This window comes from Cyanistes caeruleus, chromosome 9 (genome assembly GCF_971803275.1).
Source record: "Cyanistes caeruleus chromosome 9, bCyaCae1.hap1.1, whole genome shotgun sequence".
Lineage (NCBI taxonomy): Eukaryota > Metazoa > Chordata > Aves > Passeriformes > Paridae > Cyanistes > Cyanistes caeruleus.
In genome coordinates, this window is record NC_141709.1 from 6570577 (window position 1) to 6588679 (window position 18103).

The 18103-nt window shown below is 43.0% G+C and overlaps 1 protein-coding gene across 1 annotated transcript in view; it reads left to right on the top strand.

The window, feature by feature from the left end:
• HMCN1 (hemicentin 1) overlaps positions 1-18103 on the top strand; it is a 172970-nt gene that overhangs the window by 95103 nt on the left and 59764 nt on the right. The window contains exons 37-46 of the mRNA XM_023931592.2: positions 22-123; positions 1858-2010; positions 5058-5209; positions 5968-6091; positions 9933-10108; positions 10397-10493; positions 12579-12701; positions 16370-16531; positions 17161-17442; positions 17859-18026. Of these exons, the coding sequence (XP_023787360.2) occupies positions 22-123; positions 1858-2010; positions 5058-5209; positions 5968-6091; positions 9933-10108; positions 10397-10493; positions 12579-12701; positions 16370-16531; positions 17161-17442; positions 17859-18026 (1539 nt within the window). The remainder of the gene's footprint in view (positions 1-21; positions 124-1857; positions 2011-5057; positions 5210-5967; positions 6092-9932; positions 10109-10396; positions 10494-12578; positions 12702-16369; positions 16532-17160; positions 17443-17858; positions 18027-18103) is intronic.

Consider the following 18103-nt stretch of genomic DNA (forward strand, 5'->3'; position numbering starts at 1 on the left):
GATGGTTTTGTCTTTTCCCAGAACCTCCCAGTCTGAAAGATGCAGGAAAAATATTAAATGAAACGGTGGTGGTGAACAATCCAATCCATCTTGAATGCAAAGCATCTGGGAACCCTCTGCCAGGTACCCATGTGCACCTTGGGGAACATCTCATAAAGACTTTCACTTTCATGTGTCTTTGGAAAATAATAGATATGTAATGTAATGGAGCTAATTGTGTGATTTTAAACCAGGTAGAAACTGTGTGTAATGAGAAATGTCCATGTATGGGCTGGCATGTCAGAAGGATTGAAGAATTCAGTGATCCCCAGTGATAAATGAGTGAAAACATATCACAAGGATAATCTATTCCCTTGTGATGCCCTGTCCACAGGCAAGAGCACCACTTGATTTCTACTGAATGAGCTTTAAACACATCCACTTTGATCTCCTGTCAGTTCAGTATTTTTTAGTGTAAGGCAGATCTGAAATACTCATGGATTGAGTGTTCCTGTCAAGTGTGCCCCTGTCTAGGACTTTTTTAATGTGTTTTTTGTTAGCTGGTAAGATATAAAATTATATATTATTATGAGAGCAATTTTCTGTATTAATTATTGTAGAGCAAACCAGGGGGAATAGTTACTAAGAGCTTGTATCTAATATAGCAAATTATTCTCATGCTGATTACAGCAACATTTTCAGAAGAAAGGTGTTATTACATTTCAGCTGTGCATCCAGCTTCTCCTTTTCTGTCTTTTTAAGAATTAATTCACAAGGAATATATTCACAGTATTATTTTGTGGAATAATTTATACTTGCATAAAAAAAGTTAAAAAATTAGGAAATAAAATGTTATAAAAGCATAAGAACTTTGTATCTATTTTACACTCCTTTTAATTTTTTTTTCTCCTTTTATCTTCCAAATACTGAGTTATTTTAGAACAAACAATTAAAACTATGTATTTCAGATAATTTATGCAATAAGAACAGTTTGGTCACCCCTGGTGTGATGCGATGGCACATCTTACTGTCAAGATATAACAAGTCAGGAAAGTGAGAGCACAGCATCCCACTGGAAAAGAGAGAAGTGGTGTGCAAGTCTTGTCCATCAGTCAGGCCAGAGCACTTAGTAGAGTTGTAAATCTTTGCCCGAAACCCCTTCTGCATTACACATAATCCTTCCAAGAGCAATAATTTCATCTGAGTAGTAAAGTGGTGCCAGCAAAGCCTCAGTGACCCATTGCCCTGTTGGATGGTGCTATCTTTTGACTGAGTTGCAAAATTTGCATATTTTCTTGGTTGTCAACTTCCTATAAAATTTTCTTTTGCAGTAACACCAAGTTTTCTGTTCTTTAGTTTCAGTTTTTCAATGATTCTTTGCCCCAGGTAGTTCAGTTTAATGTAGTGATAATTTAGGGTAAAAGGTAAAAAAAATTTGATATTTATTATAGAATCCCTGGATGGTTTGGTTTGGAAGGGATCTGAAAACTCATGTCCTTCCATTTCCCTGCCATGGGCAGGGATGCCTTTGTGTTTTTGTGTGGTTTGAAACAGCTGTTCTTTACCTTGGTGTAAGATAAGTAAATTTCCTATAATTTTCTTTGTGTGATAATTTCTCAGTTTCAGAACACTTTTCCCTAAATATATGAGGTGTGTGGATGATAGTGCCAAATTTCCTGTTGAGTTGTGGGGCATAGTATTTTTGTACAAATCTTCCCATTTCCTAATTTTCTGTTACATTTTACTATTCTTAATCACGATTAACACTGCTATTGACTGTTAAACGTTGACGTGTGAGCTGAGGTGGGTGGTGTAACAGCTCTGTGGTGCCACGTTTGTTGGAGTTGTCAGTGATTTGTCCCCATTCCTCCCCCACAGCCGTGTCGTGGTCCAAAGATGGGCGTGTGCTGGGTGACAGGGGACAGGTGCTGCACATTGAGGGCACGCAGGTGGCCGACTCCGGCCTCTACAGGTGCCTGGCTGCCAACGTCGCGGGCACGGCAGAGCTACTTTACAGCCTCCAGGTCCATGGTGAGTGCAGAACCATGGAACTGTCACTCCTGGAACCTAGGAAATACTGAGAGCATTGAGTCTCCAACTGTTCCCCCAGTGCTGCTAAGGTCAGCACTGACCCCTGTCTCCAAGTGCTACATCCACATGGCTTTTAATTCCCTCCAGGGATGGGGACCCCACCACTGCCCTGGGTGGCTGTGCCAGTGTCTGACTACCCTATCCATGAACTTGTCCCAGTATGCAAATTAACCTCCCTACCCCCAGCACAGCTTGAGGTTGTTTCCTATTGCCCTTTATTATGACACTTGGGAGTAACACATGCAAGCTCCACCTTTGCTTTCCTCCTTTTCCAGTCCGCTTAACAGACTTGGTGTAACTCATCACATGATTACAGAATCCCAGAGTGGTTTGGGTTGGAAGGGACCTTAAAACCCATCCAGTGCCACCCTCTGCACTAGGCAGAGACTAGACAATAGGCAGAGACGCCTTTCACTAGCCCAGATTGCTCCAACCCCTGTCCAGCCTGGCCTGGAGCACTTCCAGGGATCCAGGGGCAGCCACATCCTCTCTGGGAATTCCATTCCAGGACCCTCACCACCCTCACAGCCAGGAATTCCTTCCCAATATCCCATCTAACCCTGCCCTCTGGCAGTGGGAAGCCATTCCCCCTTGTCCTGGCACTCCATGCTCTTCACTCTTCCGTTTTCTTACTTACATTAGAATAGGTGTTTTGAACACAGAAAATGTGCCAAGGGAAGGCATTTCTAATAAGAATGAATTTGTGGAAGAGGTATTTTGTTTAAGATATCACTTAAGCAATTTAGAGGGCCTGGCAGTTGCTGGGGTTTGTTGTAGGTGACTTTGAAGCTCACAGTAGACAAAGGACACAGATCAAATGCTCTTTCATAATCCAAGAGTTTTAAAGAAAAATGTGCTGTGTCTAAGAAGATGAAGTAGAAGTGTGGGTGTTTGCTGACATGAGGCTCCTGAGCAAAAGCCCAGTTGGAGGTTTTCCAGTGATTTCAGTGGCTTTTGGATGTGGCTATAATCCAAATTCCTATCTTTGATACATGCATGTGCATGTAGCTGCTTTTCTGTGGGAGTCTTCCATGCAGAAGTGTGGCCCAAATTTGGCACAGTGTCCCCAGCTGAGATGCACACACAGTATATAGTTCCTACTAATGTTAATTATTGACTTTGGGCAGTGCTTTTCCATGGATTTAATGACCATCATGGAAAAAACTGATGGCACAAGACACAGTCAAAGGCAATTAACCACACCCAGTGATTAATTCCCAGGAAATCCTTAGAGCTGCGGTCATTATTTTAGTTAAATGGAAAATAACCCCTCAGTACTCGTGCGTCTTTTTAGGGGTGGCGGAATTTCAGCAAACACGTCCAGAGTTTTCTAGGGAACTAAAACTTTCTGACTAAGACACAGAACTTCCCCTTCTAGAACAGAGTATATGTAGTTGCAGCCACGACTAATGGCATCAAAGGAACTAATTGCATTGACCCCCTGTCCATGAACCTGCTTCATTCAGCTGGTGTCCTTCCAGGCTCACAGTAGGGAGGTGCTGGAATTCACCATCCACAGGTTTATTGTCCCTTAGAGTTTATGAGTTGGAGAAGACAAAACTTGAGCATTTTGCCCTCTTTACTGGTGGAAGCAATGACTCCTTATTGAAGAGCAGGTTCAAATGCCAAGTACTGAAAGTCGTGCTGCATTTATCAGCAGGCTGCTCTAGATTTCCAGGAGCACCTGCCTTGGTCAGCTACTGGTCTTATTCACCAGTTTCTGTTGTTAATAGTGTTAACAGATCTTTTTGGCATTAAAAACAATGCTTGATAGAGCAGGCTTAACACTTAGTGGAACCAGGTAGGCCAACTGGAGGAAGCAGGTGGAATTCCAGTTTAGTTAGAATTCATAAGATTTCATTGTATTAATTTTTTTCACTTCTTTCTCCCCAGTGTAGCTTTCTCAGGCATGCACTGCAGTAGGAGGAACTCTATGTGTGGGGAAAGGATTAAAAAATTATGAAATCTTGTGCCTTTTTTCTGCCATTAATTCTATTACTGAAATATATGCATGAGTGAGGAGAGTCACATAACCATGGAATGGTTTGGGTTAGAAGGGACCTTAAAGCCCATCCAGCTCCACCCCCTGCCATGGCCAGGTACACCTTCCACTATCCCAGACTGCTCCAAGCCCTGTCCAGCCTGGCCCTGGACACTTCCAGGGATCCAGGGGCAACCACAACTTGAGTTACAGGCTCTTAGAGGTTGCTAAATTTATTAATTAATATTATTTTAAGTTCAGAATGTTATGCATATTATCTCCCTTCACAAAGGGGGATATGTATGAGTAGCTCACTATTCTCATGTCTTTGCAGGAGTGCCTTTAAACACTAAGTTTTCGTCCGATACTGACTTTTAAACTTTATCACTAAGTTAGTAATGGTAGGAACAAATAGGAAGAGTTTTGATTCTCCTAGTATGTGAAACATCTTCCTTTTTTAATGATTCTTGTCTCCCTTTCTACCAGAGCCCTACAACATTTGCTAGACTGTGTGCCTAGAGTAAGTGTAGATGTACCATTGCACTATTCTGTGTCATCAGAGAGGCAGATGTTTTCCAGTCCAACCTGGTAAATGTTTCCATATGCTCTGCCAGGCCGATTTATCACTCTGTGTGTGGATTTACTTTATGTGGTTTATATGGTAAACTCCTTTCTTTAATCCCCACCACTCCTAACGTCTTTCACAAGGTCTAAATGGAATAGTAGAAAAGTTTGAGGGAATGTTTTCTGGCTTTATGTTATGGTTCCTGGGTTCCACAGCTGTCCTCTGGGCTGTGGGCCCAGTCCCACATACCTTGTTCACTGTAGTTTCACTGCAGTCATCTGCCTGCTCATGCTAGGGAAGAGCATGAGCAAAGATGTGACAAGAGCTCAGCAGGAATAACAGAAGAGAAATAAGATACAAAACTAGGCAGCCTATTTAATTTCACTGTGATTAATACTCTTATGTAGCTGTTACAGCCCTTTTTCTGTGGGTCTTTTTCAGTCCCCCCGTCCATCTCTGGTAGTAGTGACCGGGTAACAGTAGTGGTCAATAATCCAGTGAGGCTGGAATGTGAAGCCAGAGGGATCCCTGCTCCTATCCTGACGTGGCTGAAGGATGGGAGCCCTGTGTCCAGTGTCAGCAATGGACTCCAGGTACCAGGATCAGATCCTGCTCTGTGGTGTTCTCTGTTGTGGGAGGAAGCTCTTAAGTCAATGCAGTTTAATGGAAAGAGAGTAAATTGGAGGATTTGTAATAATAGTATAAGGCCTTTTGCTCTGGGTTGTTTGTGTGAGTTTAGCTCCTGTACTATGGAAGACAGAGATATATTGAAATAAAGTGTTCCTTTCAGCTGATGTCATATTTAGTAAGTTTACATCAGAAATTTTCCACTTACTGGGAAGAAGAGGAAATTGGGCCCAATTCCTCTGCTGAAGGGATCTGGAGCTTATTACATATAACAATAATTCAGAAAAGAAAACCAACCTCTGATATAAGGAGATATTTCGAGGTAAATATCTCCTTATAAAATGAGGTATAATGAGAGGCTGTGGTTGGTTTTTGGAAGTCAGTTTTATAATCTGAAAGGGAAGAGGGGGCATTTGTGTTCTGTGGGGACAGCTCAGAGTGCAGATGAAAGCTGTGACAGCATGTTCGAAGCTGGTGGGAGGAAAGGGGAGGGAGGGCTGTCCAGATCCTGCAAAGGCTTGAGAATGCCAGGAATTCCCTAGGGACTGGCACAAAATTAGAGTTTTGCTTTCGCAAGTCTGGATGAGAAGAGAGCACTGGAGTGCGGGTAGATGCTGGGAAGCAGTGGCAAAACAAGTGTTCCATTTTGAAATGAACCCTAAGAGCTCCCCTTGCCTGTCTTTGACCCTGGGGTGTGCCTGAGGGTGCTGTGGTTTTGTTGCAGGTCCTCTCAGGGGGCAGGGGGCTGGCACTGCCCAGTGCCCAGCTCAGTGACACGGGGATATACACGTGTGTGGCAGTCAATGCTGCGGGGGAGAGCCAGAGGGACATCGACCTCCGTGTTTATGGTGAGTGACAAATGTCTTTCTTTTGGTTCTGAGAGCTATTCTTGAAGCTTTTAATTTAAAACACTGGGCCCAGACCCTGAGTAAAAATAGTCCCAACCTTCACCTGAAGGCCAGGTGAAGAGGAGGGGTCTGGTTATGGAAGTTAAAATATGTATATGCGCATTCACTCTAATTTACTAAAGCATGTAGATGTGTCCTTTTGTGTATCCTTAAAGAAATGTAAATTCACTGCTGCAGTTACAAGTTTAATGCATAAAAGCTCATTTATGAATGATGAAAGAAAATACATGCTTGTAAAACCTGGTAGATCTGCCAGGTGAGACGTATTCTTGGGGCCAGTGCTCTGTTTTTTATACTGGGGATTTACTGACCACCACAGGGAGGTACTGGGAGCTCCCCATCCAGCTCTGCAGTTCCCATGCTGTTCCCAAGCCTTACTCTGCCTGCTTAAATGGAGGGGACTCTTGGTGCTAAGTAGTGATACTGTCTTGAGCCCAGCCAGTCAGTTCTGTCTCCTTCAAGGAGCAGAAAAGGAGTGTTTTTTCAGTTTGTCAGTTTTCCAGATGATCAATAAGTTACTTCTGAAATCTTCTTGCCTGAACTTGTGTAAATTCATTCTCCCTTCTGATTTGTACAATACTCTCAGATGCATGGTGGGATTATTGGGGATGTCCTATGCAGGATTTTGGTGATCCCCGTGGGCCCCTTCCAAATCAGGATAGTCTATGATTCTGTGCTTTCTTTTAACTTGTATGAATTTCATCCTGGGCTTTCTCTAACTTGTATCAGATACCATTTCATATTCATAGAATGGTTTGGAATTGAAGGGAGCTTTAAAGCTCCAGTCCTACCCTGTGCCATGGGCAGGGACGCCTCCCACTATCCTAGGTTGCTCCAAGCCCCATCCAACCTGGCCTTGGACATGTCCAGGGATCCAGGGCAGCCACAGCTTCTCTGGGCACCTTGTGCCAGGCCTCCCCACCCTCACAGGGAAGAATTCCTTCCCAATATCCCATCTGACCCTGCCCTATGGAAGGCACTCCTAGTTGTCCTGTCCCTCCAGGCCCTTGTCCCAAGTTCCTCTCGAGTTCTCATGGAGCCTCTTCAGGCACTGGAACAGTCCCTAAGGTCAGCCCATGTTGTGTTCTCAAGAGCCTGTGGGTGCTGTGCCAGCAGGGATGCCAGAGAGTGTGGCTGTAGCAGGTTTTGAGTTCCCTTAGACAGCTCAGAGAATTTGTCCAGCAGCGAAATGAGGATGAACAACAATATGACGATGTTTTAGAGATGTTACAGTACCAGATGTGTAGAGAGACATTTGGAATTGAGGCACCTTTTTGGTTTTGCTTCTGCTTTCAGTAGGTCAGTGGACTCTGTCAGTCTCAGCATTGTAGCAATCCCATGTGGAAAACCTTGCAAGAAAAGTTAGGAGTTTGGATGAGTTCTAAGCAGGGGCAGCTGGCCAAGTTATTTAATCCTGAGTTTGGCTTTCAGAATTGTCTCTCTTGGTTAGAGTACCCCTGACTAAAATCCTGGTGACTTTTGCATCTAGAAGGGGCAGTTCAGAAACCCAGGAGTCTGTTGTGGCAAGCAAGCCGAAGTCAGTTAATACAGGCTGGAGCATTTTATGTCTAGAGTAAGGAATACCATGGTCTCCTTTGGAGTTTGAGGACAGGTGTGTATGTCTGTGTAATGTGACACAGATATATTTATTATTCCTCTTTTATTTTCTGGAACCTCTGTCCATTTTAGCTGGAGGAAATGAAAAGAGTTAGGAGTTGTGTATGTTTAAAATTAATGTTGTATTAGAAGCTGGGCAGGGTTGAGCTCAGCTGCAGGACCAGCTTGAGAGAGGCTGTCACCAAAAAGTCTGATGGCTCTTCAGACTTGCCTCATAAGGGCAATCTAATTAAGAAGCCACAGGAGGAAAATAATTTGGAGTTGAGTTGAGCTGGGTCTGTTGGAAATGTGCACTGAGCCAGGAGTTGGAACCAGCTTGGTTACTTAAAGTTACTATGAGCATAATTAGATTAATTTTAAACTTCATTCCTTCAGAAATAAATGTTTTAGTGTCTTTGTGTCATAAACTCAATTTCCTTTTGAGCATATTTCAATTCATTGAGCTGGGAGGAGAAGTAACTGGTTGAAAAGTCTTTGGACATAAATTTGCCTTCTGCAGGAATGGATCAGCTTCCCGTTTTCAGTTCCACAATACTCATAAAGAATCTGGACCTTTGTGAATTTTAGGAAGAAAAAATAGAAACCGTTTTTTTTTTTTTCATTTACTATATTTCTTATCCACAGGGAACAGGCTTTTCCCTAAATTATTTCCAAACTGTGAAATCAGCAGCTCTGTTCTGTACTTCCTGGGCAAGAAACACAAAGCTCGATTCTTCCCAGTCTTTTCAGGCCACCTGGAGAGCTGTCTTGCTGTCTCCTAAGTATTGCTTTGGGACACGTTCTGGTCTCCCATGTGTGATTAACCTAGTGTCCTTCTTCTCACAGATGGTCCCACTGCTTCCCTTCTCACCCCAGGATTCCATGCACTCATACCCTCTATGTCTGGAGTCATAGATCCCAAAACTAAAGGGCAAAGAAAATGTGACAACAAAAATTCTTATATTTAGTTCTGGTCAACTTTTTGGGGGCCAGTATTTTGTCTGTGTTCTTTTTGACTCCAGCCATGAACACTTTCCCTATGGAAAATTGCTGACTTGCTGTGTTCAAGATTAGCTCTCAGTTGCCTTCTCAGTTACTTTTGTTTTTCTGATTGTGGAAACACAAAATTTTAGAACGGGGGAAAAAAAAGTGTTTTCTTAAATCCTGATGCTGTTCAAGAGCAGCTAATGAGTTTCAGCTGAAGTGCCCAGTGTTTTAGGATTTTTTTATTTCCATACAGAAAACCTTCCTTTCAAAAGGAGATTTTTCTACTGTCTGATTTGGAAATAATAGTGTAATAATGAGATTTTCACTGAACTGTAGGACAAATGTAAATATAGTGCTCAGTGCCAATAACTGCAATAATTAGTGGATACCACACAAACCTGATACATGAGCTAATTGTAGATTATGATTTGTTGATTAAGTCATGAACCCATTGACTTGCTTGCTGGCCATGTAAGTTCTCATTTTGTCAGCTGTATTTGGCCATCTCTGGACAAATTCTCTGTAAACCAGAGTTTACCTTAAAGCCAAGTATCCTTCTTGGCACTAACAGCTTAAGACATTTTCAGCTTCTGGGGCTAGCTGTTACCTCATGAGCTTTTTCACTCAGCAGCTCTTTTTCCTTCTTGAAGGAATGCATTCCCCCATTATTATATACTGGGGATTTTTCTTTCTATCTGTGTTTCAAGGGGGTTTTTTCCTGTTCTTATGATTTCTCTGTAGCTGACACCTCACTAGTGTGTTTTGTGTGGAAGATATTCTGTAAGTAAAAAAAAAATATTATTGTGATGTTTGTGGTATAAAGGAGACTGAAGTTGTGTGTAGCTGAAGGTGTAAGTGTAATTTTATCTTAGTGCTAAGTGAAGTCCCTTAACTCCAAATTATGTTTGCTCTGGGAAGTCTTCAGTGCCCAAAGGTCCCTTGGTTTGAGCAATAGGACAAGAGGAAACAGCCTCAGGTTGTGCCACTGGAGGTTCAGGTTGGATATTGGTAAAAATTTCTTGACAGAAAAGATGGTCAGTACTGGCACTGCTGGCCAGGGCAGGGGTGGAATTGTCATCCCTGGAGGGATTTAAGACCTGTGGCTGTTGCCCCTGGTGACAGTGCTGGGGAATGGTTGTACTCACTTGTCTCAGAGGGCTTTTCCGAGGTAACCAAGTGTGTGATTGTGTTGGTGCAGTTCCCCCTGACATCGTGGGTGAGGAGCAGAACGTGTCAGTGCTGCTGGGCCAGGATCTGGAGCTGCGGTGCCACAGCAGCGCCGTGCCCCCACCCCGCCTGACCTGGCTCAGGGATGGACGGCCCTTGCTGGAGAAGCCAGGCTTGAGCATCTCTGGAGATGGGAGTGTGCTGAAGGTAAACTGGGAAGGCAGGGCGTGTTGGGTTTCCTTCCTGGGGAGTTGCACTCTCCATGGAGGTGGGACTGCATTGGGCTCCCTGGGGCAGCAGAGAGTAGTGTGTGAGGAGGGAGGGATGTCGGAGACCCTGGTGGTCTGGATACAGAGCTTGCTGGATTCATGCTCTATTATTAATATTCAGGGAGACATATGTAAAAATTAAATTTGAACCTGAGGTCCCTATCTCTATACATTTCATGAGTAATTATGCTGGAAGAAGAAACCCAGATTTTCCTTTTGTGCCCAGATTGAAGGAGCTCAAGTGCAGGACACTGGACGCTACACTTGTGAAGCAACAAATGTTGCAGGGAAAACTGAGAAGAACTATAATGTCAATATTTGGGGTAAGATTTATTATGCTTATTCCAGAAGCGGGAATGAAGCTCAGAGCTGAGATGTGATCACATCATAAGATGTGAGACATGGAAATCCTCTGTAGTTCATCAACACTCAGTTGCTGAGGCTTGTGCAGGGAGATGTTTTATTTGCTATATTTGAGCAGGCCCATGACAGTGCACACATTTTTCAAATTGCTTTTATTTAGGTCTAAATGAACACTGGTTGCTCCACAGGCCTTTGTTGAGCTTGCAGGAATGAGAGTAGTTAGAGCTGTAACTAGTGAGTGGCAGCATCCCTTCTCATGGCAAAGGCTTGGAATAAGATGATCTTTAAGGTCCCTTCCAACTCACGCCATTCTGTGATCTATGATTCTGTGATAAATACTTGGGTTTGGATCCATAGCTTTAATGCTATTTAAAGTAATATACCAGCTTTCCACTTACTGAAATGCTGAAGCATCGAAAATTCAGATAAATAAAAGCTGCCTTACCTAGCTTTATTTGCTCTACAAACTTAATAGTCCTGAGTCATAATAACACCTTTAATAATTCTTTTCAATGGCTCTATGGCAAATGTGGCTTAAGACATTATTTTAATAATTGCTTTTGAGGGGATTTTCTGCACCATCATTTTCTTCTCATATACAAATGGAAATGTCCATGTTTTACTATTATAAATCAATTTCTTGCTTTGGAGTCATACAACTAGAATTACCTATGAGGGTTTGTAACACTAAAATGACATTTTTTAGTACAGATTTCAAGTCTGCCATTATTAAAAGACCCATTCATGGCATTTGAGTTAGAGGTGGATATTGTAGTATCATGCCATTTTCCCATGCAGAAGGAAATATAATTTACTTTGCAGGTCAACCTTCGCTCTCCTCTCTCTTCCAGACCTTTGCATAGGACCTTTGCTGGAGGGATTCAGATTTATTCCTTTGTGCAGTAAGACCATTCCAGTAGAATTTGAGTGGAGGGATAATTCTTTGCTGCTTAGCAGCTTTGATGGGATAAGCTTGATAGAAACCACAGGCTGCCTGTGATAGGCATCCGTGGATAATGGTTTGTAATTATAGTTTGCATTTATGCCCCAGCACCCGAAGGCCTCCTTGCCATATTTTGACGTTTTAAATCCAGGAACTGTATCCTTCTGAGTATTAGTGAGATCTTGAGAGCTGAGTATGGATCCAGGAGCCAGCCCATGAGTTAAATTAACAGAATAGCACAGGCTTGTCCTGGCTGGAAGCAGGACAAATAAAGGGTAAAGGAGACAGTATCATAAGGCCCTTGGCAGTGTTGTTTCAAACCCCACAGATCTGGTTGCTGCTGGACAGCTGGAAGTGTCAGAAGGAGAAGGAGAACCTGGCTATTGTCACATACATTAAAAAAGTGCTGCATAAGTTGTTCACCTGGGAGATTTTATTTGCCAGGTTAACCTGCATTCTCCTCTGCTTTTTCTGTACCTACTCTTATTTTTATCTCATGAAAATGATTCTGTGATTCCTAAGAGGGAGTTAGCCCTTCCCTAGGGATTGAACCAAAGTGCTTTAAGACTTTGAGAATCAGAGTAAAACATTGGTCCCTTTTGTCTGCAGCTGGTTTAGAGTCACAGAGCTGTAAAGCAAAGTGATCTTTCTGTTGCAGGAGGGTGATCAGAGGGGTGGGATCCATAACCTTGGATGTGGCAGCCAGTGTGCTGATGCAGGAAAAATTCAAAGGAAAAATGTAGGCTGAATTTTAAAGTCGCTGATGATGATCTCTGGATTTATGAACTGAGGCCATGAATAAGGCAGGCTCTTAAGAGTTGGAGTCACTTAACAAAGCTCCCCAAACCAGCTTTGTTCAGTGAAGTCCATTAAAGGCAGCCCAAAATAAAGCCTGTGCATGCAGCAGTCCTTAGAGGCCAGAAGGATGGATGCAGTTATTGCCAAGTGTATTCCCTACCCAGGGCCTGGTTAGCACTGAGGAGACAATCACTGTTGTTGCTTCAGAGCTGACTGGGAGAGATTTGCATGAGGGTCATTTGGGTTTACTGCTGCCTGATAATTGTTGTTTCAAAGGCTGCATTTATTTGGCTTTTCTTTGCAGTGTCACCAAGTATTTCTGGCTCGGATGACAGCTCTCAGCTGACAGTCACTGAAGGGAGTTTGATTAGCCTGATCTGTGAGTCAAGTGGCATCCCACCACCCAGTCTCACCTGGAAAAAGAATGGTGGGTAACTTCCAACTGTCTGTTTGTCGTGGTTTTAAACCAACAACTAAGAAAATTACTTATTTCTTGCTGTGAGACATGGATTAGAACAAGAGAAAAACAGGCATACAACTTAAAAGGGGAAAAAAAAAAAAAGTTTATTGACAAACTACAATAATAAGAACACCAGAATAAACTTCTAGAAAAACCTATTCATCCCCTATCTACCCACTATTCCCTTGTTCACGTGACAACAGAGACAAAAACTTTGGAACTTTGATGGTTAAAACAGTCCCAATTCTTGCTACAGTCTTTTCACCAGTCTTTGTAGAGAAACAGAAGTTTCTACCTGTTAATTTATGGAGTTTCTCACAAGAAAACTATTTTTGTTATAGTTTTCTATTGCCCTAATGTTAGCTGCCCAGAGCTGTTATTATTACAGTTCACTCCTCCCATTTTCACATCACTCTGAAGTGTGTATGGGCCATGAGTCTAGAGACAGCATTTTTAAGGATAAGTTATTCAAAGGCAAAAAAGTCTTCTTCATCTGTTTTTGTAAGCTTCACTAGAAAACAGTTTTCTCATTGCCTCTCAAGGCTTCAAATCTCCCAGCACTTCACTATACCATAATTACTCTACTTTTTACTCAAATTTACACTTTGAACACTTTATTCCTCTCTAGATACTGTATCATGAATTAAAGAAGTTCTTTTCAGGACTTCATTGTCCATCTCTATAGTTTTAACAGAAAGATATTTCAGCTTAATTAAAGCATCTTCTTAATTCTCTACCTCTTCTGAAGCTTCTTTTCTTTCCTGTCACTGGTAGTTTATAAAGTCTCTTTTCATGTTGATCTCTCTCTCTCTCTCTCTGGATAAAAAGATTAATACACAAGTCTCATCTGGGTAATGAAAGAGTTAAAATCCTGCCCAGGCTTTTGTAGGTGGTTCGGAGATCTCTGCCGAACAGGAGCTGGAGCCGTCTGCGATGGAAGGTTCCTCATAGCTGCTCTGGAGAGTGTGGCTGTCTCCGCTTGCTGCAGGTCCTGAGCCTCTCTCCTTCTTCACTCGGCAGTTTCTAATGAATTCAGCTACAGCAAAACCTGCAGCCGAGCCAGAGATCGGCTCGGCCCGGCCCGGGGAAAACCTTCCCCAGGCCCCGCCATCTCCCGGCCGGGAGACGGGGCAGGCCCGGCCCCATCCCCGCCCGGCCACATGGCCTGGGCAGGGAATGGAAGGCCTGCAGCTCCGCCACCCTCCACAGCCAGAAAACAAAGAGAACCCAGAGAGCTCTGCTTTTACACTTTAAGGTAGGGTTCACAAGTTGATCCCACTTTTCAATGGCTTAAACTGCTGTCAGTTCTCAGCAATGACCGATAATTGGTCAGGAGAAAAGACTCCAGGCAGTTCCCAGCAACTCCAACTTTCTTAAAGGTAAAGTAACTCCATGACACTGTTTTATAAAGCAAATAGGATCTTTCTGACTGGTTGGGATTTCTTTTCATCTTGAGTACATTTTGGATAGTGTGTTCTGAGGAGCTCAAACCTGCACAGTCCTGACACTGAGTAAAGTGAACTCCAGGAGTGGATTATTTCCTTCTCTCTATCTCATCTCTGCTTGGATTAGGTATTCCTAAAGGTGCAAGAGAAGTGCAGTGCTGAGATTGCTCAGCTGACAAAAGTGAACTGTGGAGCACTTAATATATTTATTTACCATGAGGCAACAGGACAGCAGCACAGTGCCCAATCCCTGGAGGTGTTCCAGACCAGGGTAGGTGTCTTTTAAGCAAGTGGAAGGTGTCCGGGCCCATGGCAGAGAGTTGGAATGAGATGATCAAACCAATCCCAGAATGGTTTGACCTTAAAGATAAACCATTCTGGGATTGTAAGATTTGTTTCTGGATCCCAGATGTCAGGGTCAGGGTCACTGGGAGTTCCTTGGTGTGGAGTTGAGTTTCTGCCCTGTGATCCACCACACAATAGGGATTCTCTGAGCTGGTTTTAAATCTGCAGCCATGGTATCCTGCCAAGTGGTGAAGATGTATGTAGTTGTAGTAATTGCTTTGGGGATGCATCAAACCTTTTCTCTCATCCCATCTTGTTCAAAAGCATTCTGCACACCTTTTGCTTTAGGGGTTAAAGTTACATCACCAAACACATCTTTAGGCATTGGCAGACAAAGCCAGCTATTTTCAGCACCTTCTTTTAAGCATTGACATGGTTGGGGACAGAATATAGGACAAAATAGGATAATTTACTCTTTCAATGTGGTAATTCTTGTGTTGTTAATCAATCTTGCTTATATTTGTGTTTTTCTAAGCAGCACAATTCAATATGATATGTACTTGCTTTAATTAATTTTGGCTCATGGAAGGAGCAGGTTTTAAGTACAGAACACTTTTTCCAATGCATAACTTTTTTTAGAGAACAGGAAGCTATTTTTAAACCCTGTTTCATGGAAGCCAGAAAGGCTTTGTATGATATGTAAATGCACTGCAATGCTAATGTGTGTACACTTAATGGTGGGAAGGAGACTTAAACCTGCTACAAAGTCTAGAAAAGCAGTTAGAGAGGAAGAGGAGTGCATTTTTCAGCATGTTTGACATTTGGTGCACTTTGTAAAGTGGACTTAAAATGCACAAGAGGGAAACGAAGATAAAGCTTGTTAGAAGTGTCCATGGCAGGTGCATTCCTTCTGTCACAAAGTCTTCCTGCAGTATGGAAAGATGACAATGGATAATCTGAGGTGTCCAAGACTGAAGAATCTGCTCAGAGAATGCAGTGGGGTTTGCTGTCACATTTCTGCTGAGGATTTCATGAGAAGAAGCCTGTGACACACAACACAGAGATGGTGTGAAATCTGTGAGAAACAATGCTCACTTTTAAAATTTCAAAGGTTTATTAAACCTTAACAAAATACAACAAAAAGACTGAATAAGGCGAAAAAGCAGCCCTGGGAGAATAAGACTAAACCAGCATGTGCTCATCTACAAAATGAATGCTCTGCCTTTTATACCCCTAGCCCCTCACAGAGTCTTGTCAACTCCTTCTTTGCCGTCCATTGGTGGAGATGATGTTCTTACATCTTGATTGGAGGTCAGGTGCCATTATGTCACACCTCCTAGTAACAAGCCGGCCCTCCCCAAATGTCCTGACTACCAAGGCCATGTTGTGAAAACAGTACAAGGGGGAGGGGGAAGAGGAATATGGGACAACATATTACAGTAACAAAACTGTACATCTACAATACTTCTTTTAACATACACATAATATTCATCCCTTAATTGTGCGAGCCAACTATCGCATTATTCATCTAAAACAAACCTAAACTATACAATTCTAAGCACTGGCACTGCTGGATGAGACAGTTATATACTGAAAAATGAATGACGTTTTACTAAAAGTGCTGAGCTTTCTGCTCAGTGGAGGTGTTCCAAACTCTGGATGGGTGTGAGGGAGAGTCAGTGTGCTTTAGCTTAGGGTATCCCATGGTCAGTGGTTAATACAAAAAGTCCTCTGTATCTGCTTGTGCCAAGTTCCTGCTCTCTGGGAAGACCCTGACAGAGTATTTCTAAAATGGGCAATTGTGCAACTCAGTCCTTTTGAATGAGACAGTGAACTTCACACCACATGATTTTCATTTGCTCCTGGCCACTTGTGTGCTTTCATGTGACAGAAGGTTTCTTGCAGGCTCTCCTGTGGTGCCGGACCCATCAGGAAGGGTGCGGGTGCTGTCTGGGGGCAGACAGCTTCAAGTTGCAATTGCTGACAGGTCTGATGCTGCATCTTACACCTGTATTGCTTCAAACGTGGCTGGGAGTGCCACCAAAGAATACAGCCTGCAAGTGTACAGTAAGTGCCAGGAAAACTCTGATCATGATTTATCAGTTCTGCAGTAATGTTATGGGAGTATAAGCTGGTCAGTGATATTGAGCTGCAGGGTCTCCAGACACAGTGCTGGCTGTAAGACAATTTAGAGGTGGCTTAAGGAGAATGTTATGTCATTAAAATTTTGGCAATTTGGACCTGTAGCTTGACCAAGATATTGCATATCCCTATTGAAAGTGTACAGTCCACAGATTTAACCCCTTTAGTCTTGTCCCCAAGCTGCAGTAGTGATAACAACTGACGGAACTTAGATTTCCCTTCATTCCCTTAGACTTTATTGAATTTTTGTTGGGAATAAAATGAGGTATTTTTGAACAATCCCACAGAGAAGAAAATCTTCCAAAATCTGTACGGATTGACAGTGCTGGGGCAGTCTTCTTTAATTCAGTTTTTTCTCTTGTTTGAATTTTAAAAATTGCCTGTAAGTTAACATTTTAAAAAGTATTTTTACTTTATGTTGCTGGAGAGGGGAAAAGGAGGTGATTTGCCTTTTACTGGGCCTGCTTCATTGGAAAGTTGACTCAGCAGCAAGTGAGGATTCTGAAGTACAGCGTCCAGTTGACTCCTACACTGTGTCCATTCTTCTTCCCTAGCTCAACCAACTATATTCAACAGTGGTCCCCACCCGTCAGAGGTCGTTGTCATCCAGGGAAGTGAAATATCCCTGGAGTGCGAGGCTCAGGGCATTCCTGAGCCAGCAGTGATGTGGCTGAAGGACGGGCAGGCGCTGGGCAGTGGCAGGGATGTGGCAGTGCTGGCCGGGGGCCGTGTCCTGCGGCTGGAGCGTGTCCAGGTGTCTGACACAGGCCGCTATGTCTGTGTGGCCACCAACACCGCCGGGCTGGCCGACAAGAAATATGACCTCAGTGTCCACGGTGAGTGGGGTCCACCTGGGGCACATGGAAATTCACCACTCCAAGCAATGGTGTGAAGCTCAGTGCACCTACTGGATCTGCTGCAGGGGATGCAGCTCCAGCTGTAGTGTTAGGAAAATTCCAAATCCAAGTTTATAACTCCTGAATATTTTAAAATTGTAGCCCTTGTTCTGTTAATATCAGTCTACCCCAAGTTGCTTAATTGCCTGAGATAACCAGGATATAGTATAATTTTGCATGATATTGGGGTGTCATGGTGGGAAATACTCTGTTCTTGGAGAGAGAAATTAAGGTTTAGCCAAGACCACCCTGCTACTCTCCCTCAGTAAACTAATATTTGGGTGACACAACATTTTGTGAGCAAAATGAATTCGTATTTGCTCTGAAGTATGGCTTTTCTTTATTATTTGCTGTAGTTCCCCCAAGTATTGGTGGTTACCTGCAGCTGCCTGAAAACATCAGCACTGTGGAGAAGAATCCCATCTCCCTGGTTTGTGAAGCCTCAGGAATCCCCTTGCCAGCAATAACATGGCTCAAGAATGGGTTGCCCATCACCTTGAATGGCTCTGTGCGAATCCTTTCAGGTACAAAAGCTGGAGGACAGATGGCAACATCTCACTTTGTCATGGGCAGAAATACAGTTAATTAGCTTTCGTATTTA